At 15.7% G+C, this 23247-nt stretch overlaps 4 protein-coding genes across 4 annotated transcripts, besides 43 other annotated features; 1 reads left to right on the plus strand and 3 right to left on the minus strand. All coding sequences in view use genetic code 6, as the record gives it.

Annotated features, from left to right (window-relative positions):
* Positions 1–117: 117 nt before the first annotated feature.
* Positions 118–175: a microsatellite.
* Positions 124–175: a microsatellite.
* Positions 125–172: a microsatellite.
* Positions 161–205: a microsatellite.
* Positions 201–241: a microsatellite.
* Positions 242–247: 6 nt separating this feature from the next.
* Positions 248–295: a microsatellite.
* Positions 285–339: a microsatellite.
* A 275-nt stretch (positions 340–614) lies between these two features.
* Positions 615–660: a microsatellite.
* Positions 642–713: a microsatellite.
* Positions 685–713: a microsatellite.
* A 76-nt stretch (positions 714–789) lies between these two features.
* Positions 790–859: a microsatellite.
* Positions 860–1417: 558 nt separating this feature from the next.
* Positions 1418–1507: a microsatellite.
* Positions 1469–1517: a microsatellite.
* Positions 1473–1510: a microsatellite.
* A 700-nt stretch (positions 1518–2217) lies between the features above and the next one.
* Positions 2218–2263: a microsatellite.
* A 2470-nt stretch (positions 2264–4733) lies between these two features.
* Positions 4734–4786: a microsatellite.
* Positions 4787–5468: 682 nt separating this feature from the next.
* Positions 5469–5515: a microsatellite.
* Positions 5502–5531: a microsatellite.
* A 57-nt stretch (positions 5532–5588) lies between these two features.
* Positions 5589–5630: a microsatellite.
* A 26-nt stretch (positions 5631–5656) lies between these two features.
* Positions 5657–5701: a microsatellite.
* Positions 5702–6143: 442 nt separating this feature from the next.
* Positions 6144–6773, minus strand: IMG5_132610 (myb-like DNA-binding domain protein; the record flags this gene model as incomplete). Its single annotated transcript, XM_004031953.1, has 3 exons — positions 6144–6198; positions 6397–6545; positions 6615–6773. 3 exons carry the CDS (start codon positions 6771–6773, stop codon positions 6144–6146), a joined length of 363 nt encoding a protein of 120 aa, XP_004032001.1.
* Positions 6774–6835: 62 nt separating this feature from the next.
* Positions 6836–8590, minus strand: IMG5_132620 (myb-like DNA-binding domain protein; the record flags this gene model as incomplete). The annotated part of the gene is made up of 3 exons (XM_004031954.1): positions 6836–7156; positions 7204–7445; positions 7606–8590. The coding sequence occupies 3 exons, from the start codon at positions 8588–8590 to the stop codon at positions 6836–6838; spliced, it is 1548 nt and encodes a 515-aa protein (XP_004032002.1).
* Positions 7497–7564: a microsatellite.
* Positions 7527–7603: a microsatellite.
* Positions 7738–7813: a microsatellite.
* Positions 8591–8746: 156 nt separating the features above from the next.
* On the minus strand, positions 8747–9289 carry IMG5_132630 (hypothetical protein; the record flags this gene model as incomplete). Its single annotated transcript, XM_004031955.1, has 1 exon — positions 8747–9289. One exon carries the CDS (start codon positions 9287–9289, stop codon positions 8747–8749), a length of 543 nt encoding a protein of 180 aa, XP_004032003.1.
* A 470-nt stretch (positions 9290–9759) lies between these two features.
* Positions 9760–9839: a microsatellite.
* Positions 9814–9847: a microsatellite.
* Positions 9848–12311: 2464 nt separating this feature from the next.
* Positions 12312–12345: a microsatellite.
* A 1051-nt stretch (positions 12346–13396) lies between these two features.
* Positions 13397–13445: a microsatellite.
* Positions 13414–13493: a microsatellite.
* Positions 13430–13500: a microsatellite.
* A 1-nt stretch (position 13501) lies between these two features.
* On the plus strand, positions 13502–15538 carry IMG5_132640 (protein kinase domain protein; the record flags this gene model as incomplete). Its single annotated transcript, XM_004031956.1, has 3 exons — positions 13502–14444; positions 14664–14817; positions 14872–15538. The coding sequence occupies 3 exons, from the start codon at positions 13502–13504 to the stop codon at positions 15536–15538; spliced, it is 1764 nt and encodes a 587-aa protein (XP_004032004.1).
* Positions 14391–14492: a microsatellite.
* Positions 14394–14492: a microsatellite.
* Positions 15539–15548: 10 nt separating the features above from the next.
* Positions 15549–15578: a microsatellite.
* Positions 15579–16007: 429 nt separating this feature from the next.
* Positions 16008–16055: a microsatellite.
* Positions 16056–16067: 12 nt separating this feature from the next.
* Positions 16068–16114: a microsatellite.
* Positions 16115–16687: 573 nt separating this feature from the next.
* Positions 16688–16735: a microsatellite.
* Positions 16736–18174: 1439 nt separating this feature from the next.
* Positions 18175–18217: a microsatellite.
* Positions 18218–18653: 436 nt separating this feature from the next.
* Positions 18654–18684: a microsatellite.
* Positions 18685–18794: 110 nt separating this feature from the next.
* Positions 18795–18852: a microsatellite.
* Positions 18803–18852: a microsatellite.
* Positions 18853–18877: 25 nt separating this feature from the next.
* Positions 18878–18907: a microsatellite.
* Positions 18908–22559: 3652 nt separating this feature from the next.
* Positions 22560–22599: a microsatellite.
* A 455-nt stretch (positions 22600–23054) lies between these two features.
* Positions 23055–23099: a microsatellite.
* Positions 23055–23103: a microsatellite.
* The last annotated feature ends 144 nt before the right edge of the window (positions 23104–23247 follow it).

Genomic DNA, 23247 nt, shown 5'->3' on the forward strand with positions numbered 1-23247 from the left:
ATATATTATATTATTTTTATTTTGTTTTTTTTTAACAAATTATATATTAATAATTTAAAAATTAAATTTTTTTTTTATTAACTAATATAACAATTTGAATAAAAACTTTTCTTCATGTTTTAAATTTTTTTTTATTTTTTTTATTTTTTTTTATTTTTTTTAATTTTTTTTTATTATATAATAATTTTTTTCTAAATAAAATAATACATAATAATATATATAATAAATAATAAGAAATATATAATATTATTTTATATTTTTTTTATTATTATATTTACTTTCTATTATATATATTCAATTTTTTATATATTATTAACTTTTTTTTATTTTATTCATTTTAATAAATACTTTAAAATAAATGATCAAATTTTTAGTTCTAATTTTAATATCAATATTTATTAATTTTAATTATATATTAAAATTAAAAGTTTTTATCTTTCAGTATTTTGTTCTTTAATGTTTTTCAACTATAATTCAACGCATCAAAAACAAGATTAAACAGAAACCAAAAATAATTAAAGTATTTTTTATACAAATTTTAATTTAATTACAAAGTATTTATGAATCATTTTAAAATTATATTATATTAAATAAGCCTTAATATTTTATTAAAATTTATTCTTATTTATAGTTTTTATTTTATTTATATATCTTTTATTTAGATTATTTTAATTATAAATTTATAATTTTTATTTATAAAATTTTTATTATAATGATGTATTTCATTTACTATTCTTTCTAAAATTTATAAAAATATAAATATTTTTAAGTATAAAAAAATTATAAATAATATATAATATTATAATAAATAAGAATTTTTTTATTTAATATTTATAATGAAATATAAAGTTTTATATTTTTAAAAAGTAAAAAAAAAATTGATTATATAATATAAATATCTAATAATAATTATTTTGTATTTTATAAATAAAATCTATTAAATGTATTTTTTAATAACATTGATTTTTAAAAATAATGAAATATATTAAATTATTAAAATAAAAAATCAAAAACAATCGAATTTAAATTAATAAAAATTAATATTTTCTGATATATTTATAAGTATTTTTAGGGAAAATTATATTTTAAAGTAAGTAAATAAAAATGATATAAAAATTAATAAATATATAATATAAATACATTAAATGTGTATAATAAAATATTTTAAAAATAAAATCTTACACTAAATTAAAAAGATATAATTAAAATAATTTATATATAAATTAATAAATGAAAAAAATATATTTAAACATATAAACATAATTTTTTTAATAAATTATATTATAATTGTAGACATTTTTATAATATTATTACATACAATATTTTTTTATTTTTATTAAACTCTTTAGAAATAATTATTACAAATTATAATTATATAAATTTTTTATTATAAAATCATTTATGAAAAACAATTCTTATATTTATTTAATTATTAAATAAATATATATTACTTATTATAAAATATTTATTTTAATTTATTAATTCTTAATATTTTTAATTATTAAATTTAATTATTTATATTCTTTTTTTTTTTTTTTTAAATTTGATTTTCAGAAAATAAAAAAATAAACAGTTTTTTCTTTTGAATATTAAATATAAATAAATAAATAATGAATTTTTAAAAATATATGAGTTTAATTTATATTAAAAAATTAAAAGTATTTAATAAATTTAATAAAAAATTGAAAATTGGCGCCTAAATATATTACTATACATATTAAAATAATATTCGAATATAACTTTTTTAAAAATGTATTAATATAATCATTTTACTTTTAGAAAATATAAATAAAAAAATGCAATTATTTAGCTTTTTAAAATATAAATCTATATAATAAAAATCAATAAAAAAAAAAAAAAAACTATTATATAAAAAACATGTAAATTCCATTAAAATAAAAATTATAATTATTAGATTAAAGAATCAGAAAATCAAAATCTCCCTAAAAATATTAAATTTAGTGTTAAGAAAATAATTAGAAATAAAATAAAGAACAACCAAATATATTTAATAAGAAATTAATGGAATTAGATTTCGAAAATGATTTATTAAAAGAAAATAATATAAATTTAATGTTTTTTGCTGGAGAATAGGGTTTATCTAAAATCAATAATTTTTATAAAATTCAAAAAAAAATATTAGAAGAAGAGCCTTAAATAATGAAAAAATAAAAAAAAAATGAGAATTAATAATAATAAAAGTTAGTTACTTTTATGAAAAATAAAAACTAAGAAAAAATTAAATCAAAGGAAAAAATTAAAATTTAAAAATAAAATTTGGAAAAGTAACAGATTATTTAAGTTAAGATACTAAAAGTAAAAGCTTAAAAATCGATTCGAATAATAGCGAAAATTTAATTAATTAATTACAGAATTAGCTAAAGTAAAAAATTAGGAATTAGCAGAAAAGAAATTACTTATTGAGGAATTGTAAAAAGAAAAATTATAAAATAAAACTGCTTCTTTGATAAATGATGAATAAAATTTAAAAATCAAAAATATTATATAATAACTTTATATCGAAAATTCTTAATTAAAAAGAACTTTATCAAAAATATAACTAAATTAATAAAAAATAAGGTTAGGTGAATATGTAATGTAATATTAATTTTTTTTTTTAACAAAAAAAAATAATTAATATTTTTTTAAATAAAAATATAAGTGATGGGGTTTAATTTAAAGACAAATGGATTGATGGAATTGAAATATAAGACTTAAATAAAGAAATAGTAAAATATTTATTTATATATATTTTATTTTATTTATTAACAAAAAAAAAGAACGAATTAAATAATTAAATAAATTACTATTAAGAATATATACAGAAAATAAAAAATGGAAAATAAAAGAATACTTTGACTTTTAAATAATAAAATTAAGAAAATAATGCACTTTAATAAGAAATAAATAGTTTTTTTTAATCTGGATTTTTTGATGATTCTTTATTAAATACTAAAATGGAAGATTCTTTAAAAAATTTATAATTTTAACTTTGTATTTTATAGAAAAAAAAATAATAACTTAATTCAAATTTAGATTTCAAAAAAAAGGAAATTTAAGATTTAATTAAAAAATACTAATTATAATATCTTGAAGATAAGTATTTTTTTTCCACTAATTAATAAATTTTACATATAAATATATATTAATATTAGTTCTAAATACGGCAGACTAGAAAATTGGCCTGTATTAGGAGAAATATATCAATTATTAAATCTTTTAGGAAAGGGAGGCTTTAGTGAAGTTTATAAAGTAAAAAAAAAAAAAATTAACAAAAATTAAATTTCAATTAAAAAAAGGCTATAGATTTAAAAACTTATGAAATAGTCGCCATAAAAATCCATAATATAGACAAAAACTGGTCTAATTAAACTAAATAAAATTACATAAAGCATGCTTTTCGTGAACATGCTATTTAAAAAGAATTAATCCATCCAAATATAGTTTAACTTTTAGACTACATTCAATTAGACAATTCTTCTTTTGCTTCAGTTTTATAATTTTGCGATGGAATGGATCTTTCTTAATATTTAAAAATTCACAATTAAATTCCTGAAAATGACGCCAAGTGCATTATAAAAAGTATTTTGGATGTTTTAGAGTATTTAAATTCTTTTGAAAATAAAGTTATACATTATGATTTAAAGCCTTAGAATATTATTTTCCATAAAGGATAAATTAAGGTCACAGATTTTGGACTTTCGAAAATTATAATGGATAATTCAACAAGAATGGAACTGACCAGTTAAGGAGTTGGGACATATTGGTATTTACCTCCTGAGTGTTTTATGTGTGAGGAAGTGAAGTCAAATTAATAATATGAAGAGGGGAGGGATAATTAGAAAGTAAAAATATCTAATAAGGTCGATATTTGGAGTTTAGGAGTTATTTTTTTCGAATTTCTTTATGGAGAAAAACCTTTCGGAAATAAAATGAGTTAATAATAGATTTTATAGGAAAATACAATTCTTTTGAATGCAAGAAAAGTTATTTTTCCCGAAAAACCGAGTATTTCCAAAGATTGTAAAGGGTTTATTTAGGGTTGTTTAAAATATGAATAAGATTAAAGATTTGATATTATATAAGCTATTAATCATCCTTATTTTAGATAAAAATGAAAAAAATAAATTAATATAGATAGAAAGATATATATATATATACATATATATATTAATTATTTATATGCTATAAAATTATTAGCAATAATAATTATATAAAAAATTACATTACATTTTTTAAAAATTTTCAAAAGAAAATATATTATTATATATTTAAAATAAATAACTTCTTTTGTTTTTGGATTTTATTTCAACATACAGAATAGTATCAATATTAAAATAGTGTTAATGATATCTAATATATTCTAAAAAACTATCTTTATCGAATATGAACATCAGTTATCTTCTTAATCTGGAAAAACTTGGAAATAATCCACATTTTCATTAGTATCCATACTGTTTACATTTAGTAAAAAAAAGAGAAAAATATATATATATTTTTTTTACTAAATATAAACAATATGGATACTGAATAATATATGAAAATTTTTATAAAAAATCAATAAATAATGATAATATATAATTAAAAATAATTTTTTTAAAAAATAAAATGTTTAGATATTATATATAATTTATAAGGTTTTTTAAATAATTAACTAATTAATAAAATATTACTATAATATTTATATTATTAGAAATAAATTAATCAAGAATTTTAAGGTAAAAAATGCGGAAAATAAATTAAATAAATATATTTAAATTAAGTTGAATTAAATATAATATAATTATACTTTAAAATTTAAAAGAATATTAATGTATTTTGAATTTCTATAAAAGAATGGAAACTTAAAATGGATTTTTATTTATTTATAGTTAAAAGGAAGATTAGAAAATATGTTAAAAATATATTCCATTTAAAAATAAAGAAAAAATTTATAATAAAAAATTATATAAAATACATTAAGAAAATTATTAAAATTATAAGGAAAAAGATTTAAAAATGAAATAATGTTTTAAAAATAAAAATATAGCTTGATTTTTTTTAAATTTATATTTTTTTTATGTCAATGTTTCAATGTTAATGATGATTTTTAATTAAAAAATTAGATAAATATAAAGTTTTATTCTAAAGTTAAAAATGTATCAAGTATAAATAATTAAAATAATAAAATATAAAATAAATAAATAACTAGTTAAAAAAATTATAATTAAATTTAATAATAATAAATAATTTTTAAAGAAAAGCCATTTATTAAGAATACATATAATAATATATTTATAAAAATTACTAATAATTTTAAAATAAGATAATTTAATATAATAAAAAAATAGAATATAAAGTTTAAAATGATATTTACAAATATAATTAAGTTTTTTTTTTAAATAAAAATAAAATAATATTTATAAAGCTTATAAATTTAAAGAAATGTAAAATATTAAATATGCTTATTATTTATATTAATATTATTAAAATATTTTATTTTTAAATATAATAAATAATTTATATTTTAAAATAACATATTTATAAAATAAATTATATTAGAATAATTTAAATTTTTTATATTAAATTAATAAATTCACTCTATCTTGAGAAAAATAAAATCATTAAATAAGAAAAAAAAATTAATAAATTTTAATATTAAATGTATATTTTACTTTTAATAATATAATTTAATTAATAAATTTTAATAATTATATAATTTGTTCATTATTATATTTTTTTTTTATAAAAAATTTAATAAGTTTTATTTCTTTTTAAAATTAAAAAAATTAAAAAAGTATTAATATCTTATATTATTTAGATAATATAATAATTTACATGTTAATTTTTTATTGTTATTTAAATATTTATTTATTTTTCCTTTTATAAAAATTAAAAATCTTTTCAACATTCTTCCTCTACTGTTTCTTATTAAAGTTAATATTTTTATAATTACAGATAATCATATCTTTCTTAAAGTAATTTTTCTTTATTTAATAAATCATTATAAAAATTCTTTAATTCTTCTTGTCTATAAATAGCGTTTTATTTTTCTTATTATAATAATTATTCGAAAACTTAAATTTCTGTTTTTAATGAATTTTAAGTTTCTTCTAATTAATCAACCTCTTTTCCGGTTTTTTGAATAACATTTAAAAATCCTGTCAATTTAACCCTTGTAGCATGTTATAAAGTTTCAAGTCTTTAATTTTCTCTTAACTATAAAATATATAAGAAAAAAAATATTTATTTATTTACAATTAAAATTTTATTTCTTTCTGCTTAAAATCTCAAAATTTAAGTAAGTTGATTATTTTATATTTTATTAATATCTTAAAATCTAATATATTTATAAATATATATATTTTAAATTAAATCAAATTTATATACTAATCTTATATAGGATTATATTAATACGATAATAAAAATTAATTCCATTTATCTAAATCAATATCTCCGTTTTAATTTTCTTATTTAACACCATGTATTTCTTTACTAATTAATTCAGAAGCTTAATTTAAATAATTTTCATCAAATTTTTCTATGAAAATTTTCATTTTAGGAGCCTTTTTATAAATATATTTTTTCATTTATTAAAATATATTTATATATATATATTCTTAAATATTCATTACTTTACATCCAGGAAAAGCGAAATTTTAATTATCGAAAGATAATAATTATATTATTTCAGTTTCTAGCATTTGTTCAGCTTCTCTTCTATAATCAGATATATCTTCTCTATTATAAATATGATCGTAAATTTAATCTGGAATATTAAGTGGTCTAGGCATTTTTTTTTATATTGCAAGAGATCTTTATCTAATCTATTTTTCTTTTTCTAATTCTAATTACCTCATTTTAAGTTTATATTCATCTTCTGCATCTAATTATTTCGTTTTTATTTTTCTAAATCTTCCTCAGCTTCGAAATCTGGAATTTCAAATTAATATTCATTTTAAGGTTTTGGTAAATTAAATATGTTTTCCTTTAATATTTATTATGAGTTTTTCTACATAAATTAACTATCTTCAGTATATTAAGATTAGTTTTCCCATCCGTTTGTATTATGGATTTCATTTTCTGATTTTATACTTTCATGTAAACCAAATTAATCTCTAAATGGTGTATCTTATTATTATTCGTATCTTCTTTTACTTGCAGGTAATGCAAATCCCTTTATTTTTTAAATGAATTTTTTTAAAATTATAAGATATTTTTTACTTAATTAATTAATTTTTAATCCTCTATAATTTTTTTTAAATTATTAGGAGTTTAAGGAATTTTAAATTAAACTGAATTTGAAAAAACTTATTTTTCTTCAATTAATTAAGGATTTTATCCACCTACTAAAGGAGTTTAAGTTTAATTTAATGCTATTAAATTCTTAGCTTCATTTAACAATTAATCCTAATATCTTGGAGTTCTCATTTAAGTCAAAGGCATTTCTCTTTGTGAATAAGTACCTATTTAAAAAAAAATAACATAAATAAAAAATAAAAAGTAAAAAAATTTCTTATATATATATGTAAATATATATATATATATATATATATATATATATATATATTATTTATATATATATGCATATTTATTTTTTATATATATATTTAATAATATTTTTACCCATTAATCCTTTAGTTATTTCATTATCCGTGGTTGTTAATTATTAGAAATTATTTATTTTTCCAAGTATTTCAAGATCTTTGTCTTACAATTAAGGAGATGGCATGACTAATTTAGTACTTTATGAAAGTATTTCTTTAGTTTTTTAATTCATTTTTTCTACTACTTTTTCTAATTCATTTTCTTTTAATTTTTTTATTCTTTTTTCGTCTATCTTTCTTAGTTTTTCCTCTTCTTCGATTCTCATTTTTCCCTCAATATCTCTTAAACTTAAATTTTGGAAATTTAAATTCGGCTAAGGCGTTTCTTCTTTTGGATTTTTGAACATTTTTTCAGGAATAATCCTTTCAAAAGGAATCTCCGCATTATAATTTAACCCTTTAAGCTTCTTTTTTCCTATTATTTCTATTCCAGCAGCTTTTAATTCCGTTCTTTTTTATAACTAAGCCTATCTTCTTGCATCTTCAATTAATTTTTCCCTAGCAAGTCTTTTAGGCTTTTTTCCCATCGTATTTGCCAGTCTTACACGTGCTTCAGCAAGCATTTCTTTCTGATCTTCATCCATATCTATGGGATCTGCTTTAGCTGGTTTTGTTTCTGGATTAGGGTCTATTTCGCCTGGTTTTAATTTTCTGGGATCATTTGGATCATCTGGGTCTTTACCTTAGGCTATATCAAGGAGTCTTTCGTATCTATCAACGCATTGATTTGGTGTACGATTCACTATAGGGGCTATTGTACGCCATTAACAAGGAAATATTTTGGCTAAATGGAGTAATTTTTCATCTTCTTCTCGAGTCCATTCAGTTTTTTTTATTTATGGGTCAAGCCATTCATACCATCTTTATTTACATTATTTTGCTGATTTTCTGACTAGAAGGGATGATATTCTAGACCATTAATTAAGGCCGTATTTCATTACAGCAGCTTTTAATATTTCATCTTCGGAGTTTTTCCAGACTCCACCTTTTATTATATATCTCATATATATATTTATATATATATATGTATGTTTATTTATTTTTTTTAATTTTATTTGAGAGATATAAATATTTATAAAAAAATATATAATTGAAATAACTATATAATTTATTTAATAATTATAAGTTTTTTTTTTTATATATATAAAAAAAAAATATTTTCATTTTTTAAAGTTTGCATGCCTTTTTTCCATAAAAGCTGTCAAACCTTCAACGCAATCTTCTTTTTGTAAATTTTATGACATAATACCAGAACAAAAATCATATGCTTTTTCCAAATCTCCTATATTTTTTTATTAATAAAACGCTTTCTTACCTAAAGCTAATACTTCTCCACTGTGTACAGCTATTTATTCAGCTAATTAAAGTGTTTAATTGTCCAAATCAGCTTCTTTTTCAACTAATTTATTTACTAATCCACATTCGTAGGCTTCCTAAGCATTAATAGGTTCTCCTGTGACCAACATCTCAAAAGCCTTTTTTTAATGCGACATACTTCTTGCCAATGCAACACCTGGAGTTGAACAAAAAAGGCCTATTTTGATACCTGGGGTGCTGAATTTAGCAGATTTACTAGCGACAACTTAATCACAGGAAGAAACTAATTAGCAACCGGCAGCAGTCGCAAAATTATGGACTTATGCGATGTTTATTTGGGGCATTTATTACATAAAATGCATCATTTTTCCAGCATTTTAAAACATTTCTTTTTACTAATCAATATCTTTTTAAATTTAAAGAGATTTCATTTCTTTTAAATCATGACCGGCGCTAAAAACTGTTCCTAAAGATTTTATAATTAATACTTTTATATAATCTTCACTTAAGTAATTTTATTAGGAAATATATTATAAATGACAATGAAGATCTTTTATTAATTATATTGATAAAGCATTCCTTTTTTGAGTATTTGAAAGAGTTAATATACCTATTTTTTAACTTTTTAATATTTCGAAGGTAAAATTAGTAGTATTTTTTAACATTTTTTATAGTATGTATATTTTTATTTTTTTAGCTTTTAAAATGATTTTATTTGTATAATTATTTTTTAGATATATAGTTAAATATTTATGAATTATATTTAATCCTTTTCTATAATAATTATTTTAAATTATCCATATTATATATATGTAAAAATTTATAATTTTAAATATAGAAAATTATTTATTATTAGTAGTGATAATATAAAAATATATATATTTAGTATTATTAATAACAATATATAAATTATTATAATATAAACATATTATAAATAAAAATATAATTGATATTTTTATTAAAAAATATAAGAAATATTATATATTAGAAACTTTAAATTAACTTTTCAATTTATGAAGTTAAATAAGTATTTTAATTTGTTGAAAATAATGTAAAAATTTGTATTTTATATTCCGAACATTTAAATATAAAAATTTTTCTTAAATTAAAATCAAATATGTTTATATACTTGATAACTTAGTTACGAATAATAGGATGTTTAGAAGATTAAATTATATAAAATAATTATTTATAATTATGGCTTAAATGGACTTATATATATAATTTTTAGATACTTAGAAATGAAAACAAACATAACAATAATACATATTATTCAAAAGGTAAAACGTAAAAAGCTAAATGAAAAAAAAAAGCTATTTTTATATAAAAGAAGATAATTTAAAAAATATTTAACAATTTTTAAACTTTAGATAATTATTTCAATAAAAAGTAAATGAAACAAAAATTAAGAAAATAAAATAGTTTAGGTAACGAAAATAATTTAAATATAAAAAGAATTAAATTTAATATAATTTAGATAATTTTTGGCAGTAAAAAAAAAAATAGTTATTTATAAATAACTAAATATAATTATTTAATAATAAATGACCGCTTTAAAAAATCCTATAAGAAAATAGAAACGAAATTATTGTTATATGAACAATGATAAAATTTATAATTATAATTTTAAATTTAAATAATGTTATTGATAAATAAAAATAATATTATTGAATTAAATTATATAATATATAATTTATATTATAAGATAGATTATTTATTTAGATTATATTAGAATTAATATTTTGATTAATTTATATATTTTTTATATTGAATATATAATTTTAAATCTTTTTTATGTATATAAAAATTCATATTTTATTTAAATATAAATATTATTATAGGAAATTACGATTTTATAATAAGTAAAATTCAAGTACTATAATTTATTCAATAATAAAAAATAAGAAATGTATTGGAAGTATAAATAAAAATTGTTATTTATAATATCATTAGATATAAAAGGTATAAATTAAATCATATAAGTAATAATATATTAATAACATTTTTAATAGAAATAATAAATAAATTTAATAAAAAAAATTAAAATACTGATAAACTTTTAATCTTTATTGGTAAAAATTAAAAATATATATAAATAATATAATAAAATATTCTAATAATATTCTTATTATTTTTGTTTAAGTAATTTTTTTTATAAAAAAAATATATTATTTTTATTATTAAAATAACACATTATTACTTAATAAAGTTATTTTATTAAATTCTATGTTAATTAAATTATAAAAATTCTATTATTTTTAAATTGTAATGTTTCTTTTGGATAAATTAAGAATAAAAAAAGCCAAAAATATATAATATTTATTACAATACAATATTTTATAGTTTTTATTATTATAAAATAATAAATTGTTAAAATTTTAGACTTTGAATAATAAATTTTAAAACAAAACATATATATAATATCTAATTATATTAATACAGTATAATTAATTAATATAATATTATAAAATAAATTATAAATTATTTTATTTTTCCTATATCTTTATAATAAAAATTATTGTATGTATTAAATTTTATTATAATATAATTTTTTATTAATTTCGTATATAAAATATATTATTAATATTTTTAATTATAAAAGTATATTTATATATAAAATAATAATTTTTTAACTCTTTATTCTAAATTTATTTTTAGTTTATATAATTAAACTTATGATATTATACAAAAAAAAAATTATTATAATAAATATATATATTTTTTTATTTATAATTTAATTAATCTTTTATTTAATTAGAACATAATTTAATTTCTAATACTCTATAAAACTTCATAAAAAATAAATTAATTAATTTCGTCTTTTTCACATGCAAATTATTCTAAGAATGAAACTTAATTAAAGCCATTATTTTGTCAGTTTTATATATCTTTTTATTATTTATTAATACATAAAATTTCATATTTTTTTTTTACAAAAATAATAATATTTTCTAATTTTACATCATCGTTATGATTTATATAGCTTTGCAATTTAATGGAAATATTTTTTTTTATATTTAAAGCATTCTTTTCGAATAACATTGTAAGAATTATTAAGAAAATTCAATTACAGAATCTTAAACTTAAGTTTATAGTTTAGATTGAAAATTAATTCAATTATAAATCGTCAAAAAAAAACTTCTGCTTATATATTATTAGGATGATTTAATTAATTTAATATATAATATTCTTTTCTTAAGAGTTAGTTTTATGCATTTTTGCAATTGGAGATTTAAATTTTCATAGTTAAATAAATTCTCGTTTGATTCACAACCTATTTTTATAATATTCTAAAATTTAGTTTGATTAATAAATTTGTTATACAGAATTTTTTTTTATTTTAAATTTTATTAAAAATAACTTATCTAAGTTTGAATCTAGATATGTTTTTAATTTTATTTTATATATAAAATTATTATAACATAAAAATTTTATAAGCATATATATATTTTATCTTTACATTATAATTCTTTATCAATCTCTTTTATTTAATTATTTATTTTAGATTGATAATTAGTTATTTATGAAATTATTTTTTATTATAAAAGCAATTATAATTCAATTAAAAAAAAAAATATATAAAAATATTATATAATGACAATATAAAATATATATTATTATTAGAATAATTAGTGTTAGAAAATATAAAAAATAAATTTATTCACATAATACGAGTAATTTATTAATAATTATTAAAAAAAGGTATTCAAGAAATTTTTTTTTTTTTTTTTTACATATTTTTAATTTTATAATATAAATATATACAAAATCTCTTAAATTTAATTTTTACCAACTTTATTAATTTTCGTTTAATTTAAATTTTTAGAATCTCTTGTATTTAAAATTTATATTATAATTTAATTTATGTCGATAGAAAATCCCATTTTATATTTAATTTTTTTTTAAAAAAATACATGTTTTAAATTATTTATATAGAAGATATAATATTTAAAAGAAGTTTTTTAAAAATAATGTTTATAAATTAGATTTTAGATATAATAAACTACTATACATAATTAAAATGTTGAATAATGTTTAAATTATATTGATATAAAATAACAAAAAATATTATAATATACAATATTATTGATATTTATAATTTATTTAAAATTATATATGTAATTATAAAATACAAAAATATATAAATAAAATATTATTTTTTTAAAAAAATTACTTATAAATATTAGAAGGAATATATGATGAGAAACAATTTTAAAAAATGTTTAATTTTAAAATTAATTATATTCCTTTTTATAAAATCTATATTTCTTATATTTTTTAATTTTATATTTTACTATTTTTAATTATAAAAAAGTCATTAAATTGAAGTTGTTTATTTATTTTTAAATAAATATAAATTATATTTAAATATTAAAATTAATTTATTTTCAAAATATAAGATCAATTACCATATTAAATAATAAGCAATGATTAAGCACTGATACAATGAAACAATATTTATATAATAAAAGATGATATAAATATTAACTTTTATAAAAATTAATAATAAAAATAAACATAAAAAGTAAATAAATAAATAAAAAAATACAATAAATAAATAATAAAAAAAAATATATAGAAAACAAAAAAATAAATATATGGAAAAATACAATATATTATAAGAAATAGGACGAGGAGCATTTGGAATAGTAAGTAAAGCCTAAAACCTTGAGACCCAAGAAATAGTCGCCATAAAAAAGATGGTCCAAGAATACGAGACATGGGAAGAATGTATAAACCTTCGTGAATTAAAATCTTTGAAAAAATTAAACCATATTAACATAATAAAATTGAAAGAAGTTTTTAGAGTAAAAAAAGAACTTTCATTCGTTTTTGAATATGCCGACCGTAATCTATTTAAACTATATGACAACGCCAAAACCGAAGGAATTACATAACTACCAGAAAACACAATAAAAACGATTGTATATTAAATAACTTCAGCCCTAGCATATATGCATAAACACGGTTTTTTTCACAGAGATTTGAAACCTGAAAATCTGTTGATAACATCCGATAATATAATAAAATTGATTGATTTTGGACTTGCAAGAGAAATAAGGTCAAGACCCCCTTATACTGATTATGTATCTACTAGATGGTATAGAGCACCTGAAATTCTTTTAAGATCAACTAATTATAATAGCCCAGTTGATATTTTTGCTTTAGGATGTATTATGGCGGAATTGTATTTAATGAAACCTCTTTTTTCTGGGACTTCGGAAATTGATCAATTATAAAAAATTACTTCTGTTTTGGGAACTCCTTAAAAAAGTGATTGGGCTGATGGATATATTTTGGCCTCTTAAAAACATTTTAATTTCCCTTAATATTAATAAATGCAATGGAGTTAAGTTATCCCAGGAGCTAGTCCTGATGCAATTAATTTGATTTAAGAATGTATTAAGTGGGATCCACATAAAAGAATTACTACGGCTAAAATACTTTAGCATCCTTATTTTAATAATGTGGAATTGCCAGAAGAAATTAAATAATATAATAATTTAAATAATAATAATAATAATTATAATAATAATTGTAGTAATATTAATAATTTTAGTAATAATAACAATAATTTTAATAATAATATCAGTATTTCATAAAATAATAATGATTAATAAAAAGCATTGAACAATAATTAGAATAATAATAATTAATTTTCTAATATTAATTATAATACTTCAAACAATGAAAATAATAAATAAAATAATAATAATTTCTAAATAAATAATAATAATAACAATAATTCTTATATTTTAGGTACTAATATTCAAAACAATATGCAAAAAAGGTATCCATCTCCTATGGCTTATGACGGGGCAAATAATAATTTATAATTTGACCATTAATTCCATAAAAGTCTTCCTTAGAAATCACCTAATATAACAAGTATGTCTCCTGATAGAATTTTTTAGTAAAGAAAAAACTATATAATTATTTTAAGTTTTTTTTATTTATTTTTTTTAAGAAACTATAAATATGAGAATGAGATTATGAATTATAAAAATACAAGTGATAAATAATAATAAGGGTATAATTTCAATAGTAAAAATTATGATCCTATATATGAGTTTTTAAATAATGATGTTAGAAATTTAAAAAATTAAAATGTAAAATAAACATAGTAGAGAGATAGTAGTGAATAAATAAATTATTTTAATAAAAAATAACAAAATTAAATAAAAAATGTATTTGAGGCTGAAGAAGAGTATACAAATAATCAAAATATGGACGAAATTTTAGGAAAATACATTCCTACGAAAAACGTTAAGAGAGTGAGGAATAATAATAATTAAATGGTTAACAATAGTAATTATAATAAAAATATCTTTTTGGAAGATGATGTTAATAATTAATAAAATAGTATTGATGAGAAGTAAAATTAAGGATTTAGTACAAGATTTAAAAACAAAGCTGCTGAATCAGGAAAAAATAGTCTTTAAGAAGAATTAAATATTAAGTAATCTTATGTTCCTTCAGCTTTAACGAAAAAATAAAATAATGATGGAAACGAAAGTAAATTAAAACATAATTAAGGATTTTCTTTACCTACCTTAAATTTTAACAATATTGGAATAAAAAATGATCAATTTAATGTTGATAGTATTGATAAAATTTAATAGGTTAAATTTTGAAACAAATTACATATATATATATATATATATATATCTATATTAAAAAGTATTTTTATTTTTTTCTTAAAATATTTTATAAAATCTTTAATAAAATCTAATAAAAAAAATGATCTCCATATTATAATTTTTAAAAACATTAAATGTAAAAAATAATTGATAGAAAAAGTTAATGAATATTCTTTTTTTTAAATAAATTTTAATAATTTTTTTTTATAAAAAGAATTTATTTTATTTTTATAAAAATTAGATTTTATATTTTAGGTATTATTTATAAATGACATAAATTATTTATTTAACCTAAATATATTTTCTAATAAATCATATTATTATATTTAAATTATTTATTAAAAATAAAAAAATTGAAAATAAATAGCTAAAGTATTATAGTGTTATCTATTTTAGTTGTAAATATTTTATTAAAAATAAGTAAAAAAAGATAATATTAAATGTAAAAACTAAAAACTTTTATTATTAATTTTAAAATTAAAATATATTTATTTTAATAATAAAAAAATATAATCTTATATCATATTAAAAAAAATATAATTAATTAAATAAAAATATTTATTATTAAAATAATATAGAATTTTTACCTCTATTCTAATATATAAGTAATTTTATTAATAATAATTTTTAATAAGATAAATTATATATTATTTTAATTTAATAATTTAAAAAATAAAATATATTTAAATATATTAAATCTAGATTTATAATTTATATAGTTTTAAATAAAAAAAAATATAAAAAATATTTAATCTTTATATTATACTTATTATTATATAATATTAATTTTATTATTATTATAAAAATTGCAGAAAATAAATTCTAAAAACTACTTTATTCCTGTTTAAAAAAAATTATGCTCTATAAATTCTATATAATAAAACTTTTAACGAAATGATTTTAATGTATGTGTGAAGGAAAAATAACTAATGAAAACATTTGAAAAATACTTTCTTTATAAACTTTTTTTAATATAAAAATTTAAAATAATGTCTTGGTTTTTTTATTGATAAAGGATATTAATAAGCTACTTCAGAATAACACAAATCATATTCTCCTCCTAACTAATTTACATTTATGATACATCTTGTTTTTATGGGAATTATATATTTAAGCTTGTATTTTTTAATGATATTACACTTAATATAATATATAAAATATATTATATAATATATATTTTATTAATAATATAAAATTTATATTTAATTTTTTTATTTTTTATTACAAGAATACAAATTATATATATAATTAATTTTTTTTTCAAAAATCCTTTACAGCTTTTTAAATTAAGATAAGTGTTGTTTTATCCTCTTACATTCTTTTTAAAGGTATAAAATTAAGGCTTTTTCTTAAGCTGATATAATTTCTATTTATATTATAACTAAAGTAAAAAAAAACAATTATAAATTAAACTAAATTCAATAGTTATCCTAAAATATAAAAATTTCTTATAGTTTATTATTAATTTTCCAATTATAAAATGGAATTCTATAAAAAAAAATTAATTACTTCTACAAATAAAACCTATATTAATTAAATAATTATTACTAATTAATTATATTATTATTTATTAAAATAATCATGTATGAATTTTTAATTCCAATTTTCTTATTCAAATATTTTCGATTATTAAAATATAAAATTTAAACTTTAAGTTAGTCCTTGTTTCATTATTCCATTAATGTTTTTGGAACATAGTTATTATTAAAAAATAGTAAAAGTTTTCTATATTAAGCATATGTTATTTTAATTTAGAGAATTTAAATATGTTTATAATTGAGGATTTTACTGTATTTAAATAATTTTAGAAGTAAATATATTATTTAGGAAATTATTTGAATCATTAAATGCTTATTTTTTAAAAAAGTTTAATTCGTTATAATACTAGTTTTCTAATTTTAAATAAGAATAACTTTCTTATCCTTCTAGCAATTTTTATTCAAAAAAAATTACATTTATAGACTCCATTATAGAGAAATTATAAAAATTTAAGACAAAATCTTAATAGAAAGTATAAAAATTTTCTATTTTTTTCTAGAAAAAATGTATATATATATAAATGAAATGGAAAATTGCTACTGTAAAAAAATTAAATGATAAAAACATTAAAATTTGTCGAACTAATTTCAAATCAAATTCATTTATTCGATCACTTAAATAGTTAGATTTTTTTTAATTTTTTTGGTTTAACTTTTTTTATTATTCGGCATTATAAATGGTAGTAAATCCTACTGAAGAAGCTGATTCTTTAAAGTTTTTATCGATATCTAAACAAAAATTAATTTAAAAATACTTTTCGGTGCTTTGTTTTAATATGTAAACAACTTTTTGACAATATTGAATTTCATATTCAGCTTCATTTTAGGTAATTCGAGAAGATAATAGGGAGATTTTTTTCATTAAAAAATTGTATTTTAAAATAGGGTTTATACCTATTATAAAGCTAATCAAAATTATAGAGATTAAAATTATAAAAGTCTATAAATTTAATACTTGTATTTAATATAGTAATTCATTTATTTTGTTTCTGATAGTTTGCTCGATTTTTTGGGTTGCTTTTGTAAAATTTATTAAAGTAGTATTTAATATGTACTTATTTTATAGTTAATTTTTTTATAATAATTGACTATTTATTTATAGAATGAAGTTTAGTTATTAATAAAATGACGTTTAAATTTATTCTTTTTAATTTGAGTTAATTATATTTAAATTTCCGAAATTTTCATAAAAATATATTTTTTGGAAGTCTTAGTCATCTAATTGATATTAAATTATATTTTTTAAGTTTGATTTATACAAATTAAATGATATATTTAGCATTTCTTATTAAAATTATAAAAGACCAGTTTAATTATTTATATTTCTTTAAGAAAATGTATTTAAGTTTATTAAAGTTTAAAAATAAGAAGTTAATACAATAGAGTTTAAATTCATTATTTCTTCAATTTTTTTAATTGCTTCAAATTTTTAATTGAAGAGATAGTTAATAAAATTACAAATAAAAATAAAAAATATTAATTTTAGTATTAAAAAAAACCAAAAATATTTAAAAAACAATGGAAACTTTACATTATTTATTATTTGTTCAATCTTTTATTATTATGTTTAATTTTTTTTAATTTTTTTTTTTTCAATTTTTTATTTGCTTTTTTCTGTTTTTGCAATATATTTTAGTTTATAAGATTCTACAGAATAGCATTTACTTTAAGAATTTTAATAAGAACTTTAAAAATGAAACTAAAAAATTATGTATAAATGTATATATATATAAATATATATATATATATATATATATATATATATATATAATTAAATTAATTAGTTTTTTTTTCTTTTTTATTTAATTTTTATTTAAATTTTTATATATAAATTAATAATTATTTAATATAATACTGAATCTATTTTTTGTTATGTGCATGAAATCATGTTTTAATTATTAGCTGTTTCTTTAATAATTTTTATTACATTTTGCATAGGATTTAGTTTATTATCTTATATTAAAGAAACTTAAGTAATATATTATTTTTCGTCAAACATCTTATTTATAGACTATATTTATTATTTTGATAAATTAGGTGATATTTTTTTTTAGAGTAATTATTATTTTTTTTATTTTATATTATCAATATTTAATTCTTTATTTTAATTATATTTTTATTCTAAAAAATAAGAATCTCGATTGCTTATATTAACTAAATCATTATTATTTGTAAAAGAAAGAATTTAAAAAACATTATTAAAACTATTATTGATATTATTAGAAATAGATGATATATTATTACTAACTGATTCATCGATTTCTTCTTTTTAAATATGGATATTTGTTTATTTGAAATTATTTGGGATGTTTATTTCATGTTATCTGCTACTTTTACTACTGTTAGTTTCTACAATTTCACAACTATTATATTCAGTATTTTTTATTTTCATACTAGAATTAAGTTAGTATTTACTTGATTTTAAAGTATTTCTTTTTTAAATTGAAATCGAATAATTTGAACTAACAGAATTTTAAGAAACAAAGTTTTTTAAAGAATTACTATCTTTTTCTTGCTGTTATTGTAAGGAAGATGATTCTTATTTATTTATCTGTTATTATTATTTGATTTATTAGATAATATTTAGAGGAATGATATCTTAGATTTCTATTATATACATCTTTTTTTAATTATTATCGATTAATTCAAAAATTTCTTATGTTAAAATCAAATTGCAGTCGAAAGCATAAACTTCTTCATTGAAAAATCTTAAACTTTTTTCGCTTAAAAATTCGTTTAGAATATTTATTTTGGAAGCACTTTATTATTATTTGAATTTTTCGTGTTTAAAATTTTTAAAAGATTAGTAAAAAGATGAAAGTTAGGAAGGTAATATCATAATTTATTTAAAATTTTGAGTATTTTTTTTTTATTTTTCTCCGAAATATTAAAAAAAAATTTAATCTATTTCTGGAAAAATCAATTATATAGGAATTCCTATTATGTTTTCTTTCTTAATAATAGAATCATTTTGTTTAAAAAATTTTATTATTTAAAAATTACAACCTTAAATTTAAAGATTCTCATTTAAAAGAAAAAAATAGGAAGAACTTTATAATTTCAAAATTAAAGCCGAAAACACAAAATCATTATTTAAATTAAAATAATAATTTATATATATGTTTATTGGAAATAGAAAACCTTTCTTATCTTAAGAAATAGATTGTCTATAAGTTCTCATTATATTTCCTTTTCCTGTAATAATAAATTTTTCTATAATCCTTTCGTGTATAGAAGAAATTGCATTTGGCATTAAATTTAAAACTGTTTGTACATTATAATCGAATTCGGCTTTTTTATAACCGAAGAATTGAGGAGTTCTTTCCGAATATTTTATTATTTTACCTTTTTTTTTTTAAAATGAGGCTATTATTGATACTACATTTCCTTTTAAAATATTTAAAGAATTTATCATATTCTTATTTATTTATAGGCTTTTACTTATTAATTCTTATAATCTATCTTCATATTTTATTGCATTCGTATGTTTAGTGAGAATTCGAGTGTTTATAATTGTTAGCATTTTCAAAAAATGCAAATTATTTTTTTATTGTTTTAATTATGTTTGAATTTTATCTTCTAAAAAATAAGTTTAGTTAATTAAAAAAACGAAATCTTTTTGCATCTCTAATAAGGATTTATAACCGTTTATTAGGTTTATGAAAATTTAAATTTTCTTTTCTAAAAGGAGGATTATTTATTGTTTAAAAATATCTTTCTTTTCTTCATTTAGTACTATTTTTTCAAAAAGCTGGTATTATAAAGAATTTTGTTAATCTTTTTTTCTAAAAGAATAGTTTAGAGACCTATCTTAGTTTTTTATTTGATTTTCGATAAAATTTATTATGAATTATTGGATAGTTTTATTAAAAAAATTTTTGGAAATTTCTTAACTTTATATTGTTATCATAAAAAAAGCATTTATTTTATTATTACGATTATTTATTAAAAAGTACCAATATTTTAAACAAAAAGAATCTATATTTTCATTTTTTTATTTTTTTAATTATTTTATTAAATTTAAAAAATGATAGTTTATAAATTCATATATCCAATATTTAAAGAGATTTTTTTCGTGTATAATTTAAAAAAAGTTTTTTTTTAAAGATCTTATATTTATTATTAGGGCTAGTTTAAATAAATATATTTTTTATTAAAATAAATATTTACATTCTAACTATTTTCTAATGTTTAACTTTTAATTTGTTAACTTGTATTCTTTTCTGAATTAATAAATGAAATACTTTACTAATAACTTTTATTATATAGAATATTTAAAAATTGTTAGGATTCTAATTAACATGGACAGTTTGCATCTCTGCATTTATTCTAATGAAAATAAAGGACTCCATGTAATGTAATTTGAGATTTAATATCGAATTCAGATTTTTCGAACATTTTTATTAAAATTTATAAATAATAGCTTATTATGGCTATATTTTCATAATTTTTGCAAATTATTAGTTAATAAACTTAAGAGTTTAATTTATTTTAGATACCTTATAATAGCCAGAATACTAATAGAGAAAAAAATAAAAAAAATTCTAAATGGAAATTATCTTTTAGTATATTGGAATATTCTCTTATAATTAATAATATGTAAGCGATAAAAAAAATGCTCAAAATTCTTAAATAATAAAAGGTATAGTAAACCCCATATATAGGAAATTTTTAAAAAAACTCAAAAAATAAAATAAAAAAAGTAAACATGCTATTATATACAAATATATGTTGTTTTTTATAAATATGCATAAATTTAGAGCTGAAATCATAAAATATTCAATAAAAATAATTTTTGAATATAAAGTTTTTAGAGGATTTAGAGGAATTAGTTCATATGTATGGTTAATAATAATGTTTATTATAAAACATAGTATGAATAAAAATAAACTTATGTATATAAGTATTAGAAAATATTTATCTTATGAGGGTAGGTAAGCAAAGTATTTGCATGTAAAAATATATTCTGAGATTTTTTAAGTACAATAAAAGTAAGAAAAAAATAAATTTACTCTGACGTTAAAATATAGCCATTTGAAAAAATCTAAATAGTTTAAAAAAAAAAATAGTTTATAATGAATTTTATTATTTTAATTTAAAATTTTTTCTTTTGGCAAATTTATTAAAGCAAAGAAAAAATAAATGAATATGCAATCTATTATAAGAAATAATGTCAATGTAATATAGTATATAATCTAAGTTTATAGAATTCCACAAAAAGAAAATATTTGGCTATATAAAGATATTGTTATCCATAATTCAAATGTTTGAGAATTTTCATTTTTTTTTTTATTCTAACATATTATTGCGAGTCCATATAGATTAAGAAAAAATAGAATTTAAAGAATTAAAGGTTTATAAATTTATTATTACTTTTTTTAAAGATTTTCTTAATGTATAAGAAAAAATATATTTGAAAATTTAGTCTATATTGTTTTTTAGTTAAAAAATTAAATTTTTTCATATATAATTTTTTTTTTTCTTATTATATTTATAATTTTATTTTTATAGTTATAAATATTTCTAAAATTAAATTATATATTAAATTGTTGTTAAATTATATGTATATTTTTAAAATTTATAAAATATTTATTTATTTTGATTTAAAAATATGAACTTTAAATGTCTAAATAAATTATAAAGATTTTTATAAATAAAAAGTATAAAAAAAAATAAAAAATATAGTGATTTTAAATATAATGAATAGTAAAATAATTATTTATATATTATTAAAATAAAATAAATGTTAAATATATTATTTGTATATATATTTTAATGTATAAAATAATTTCTTAATGGTTATTCATATTAAAATATATAGTGCGAAGTTAAACTTACATTATATATTTACAATAAATTAATGTTAATTTAATATTTTAGTTTATATATAATTTTTAAAACATAAGTTATAAGATCCATTGTTAATCAATTTATAAAAATTTATTTTATTAATTGAATTTTTTATATTTAAGAAAAATAATATTATATAAATAAAAAATATATATTAAATTAAAAAAAAAAAGCATTAATAATTAATAATATAAAATAGAAAAAAATAAATAAAAAAAATATCAATTAATATTTAATTAAAATCTAAAATATAAAAATTAAATGAATTGGACCTAAGATGCTAATAAAATTTAGTATTTACTCTAAAACAAAAAC

This window comes from Ichthyophthirius multifiliis, assembly GCF_000220395.1.
Source record: "Ichthyophthirius multifiliis unplaced genomic scaffold scaff_1120509251034, whole genome shotgun sequence".
NCBI classification, from domain to species: Eukaryota; Ciliophora; class Oligohymenophorea; order Hymenostomatida; genus Ichthyophthirius; species Ichthyophthirius multifiliis.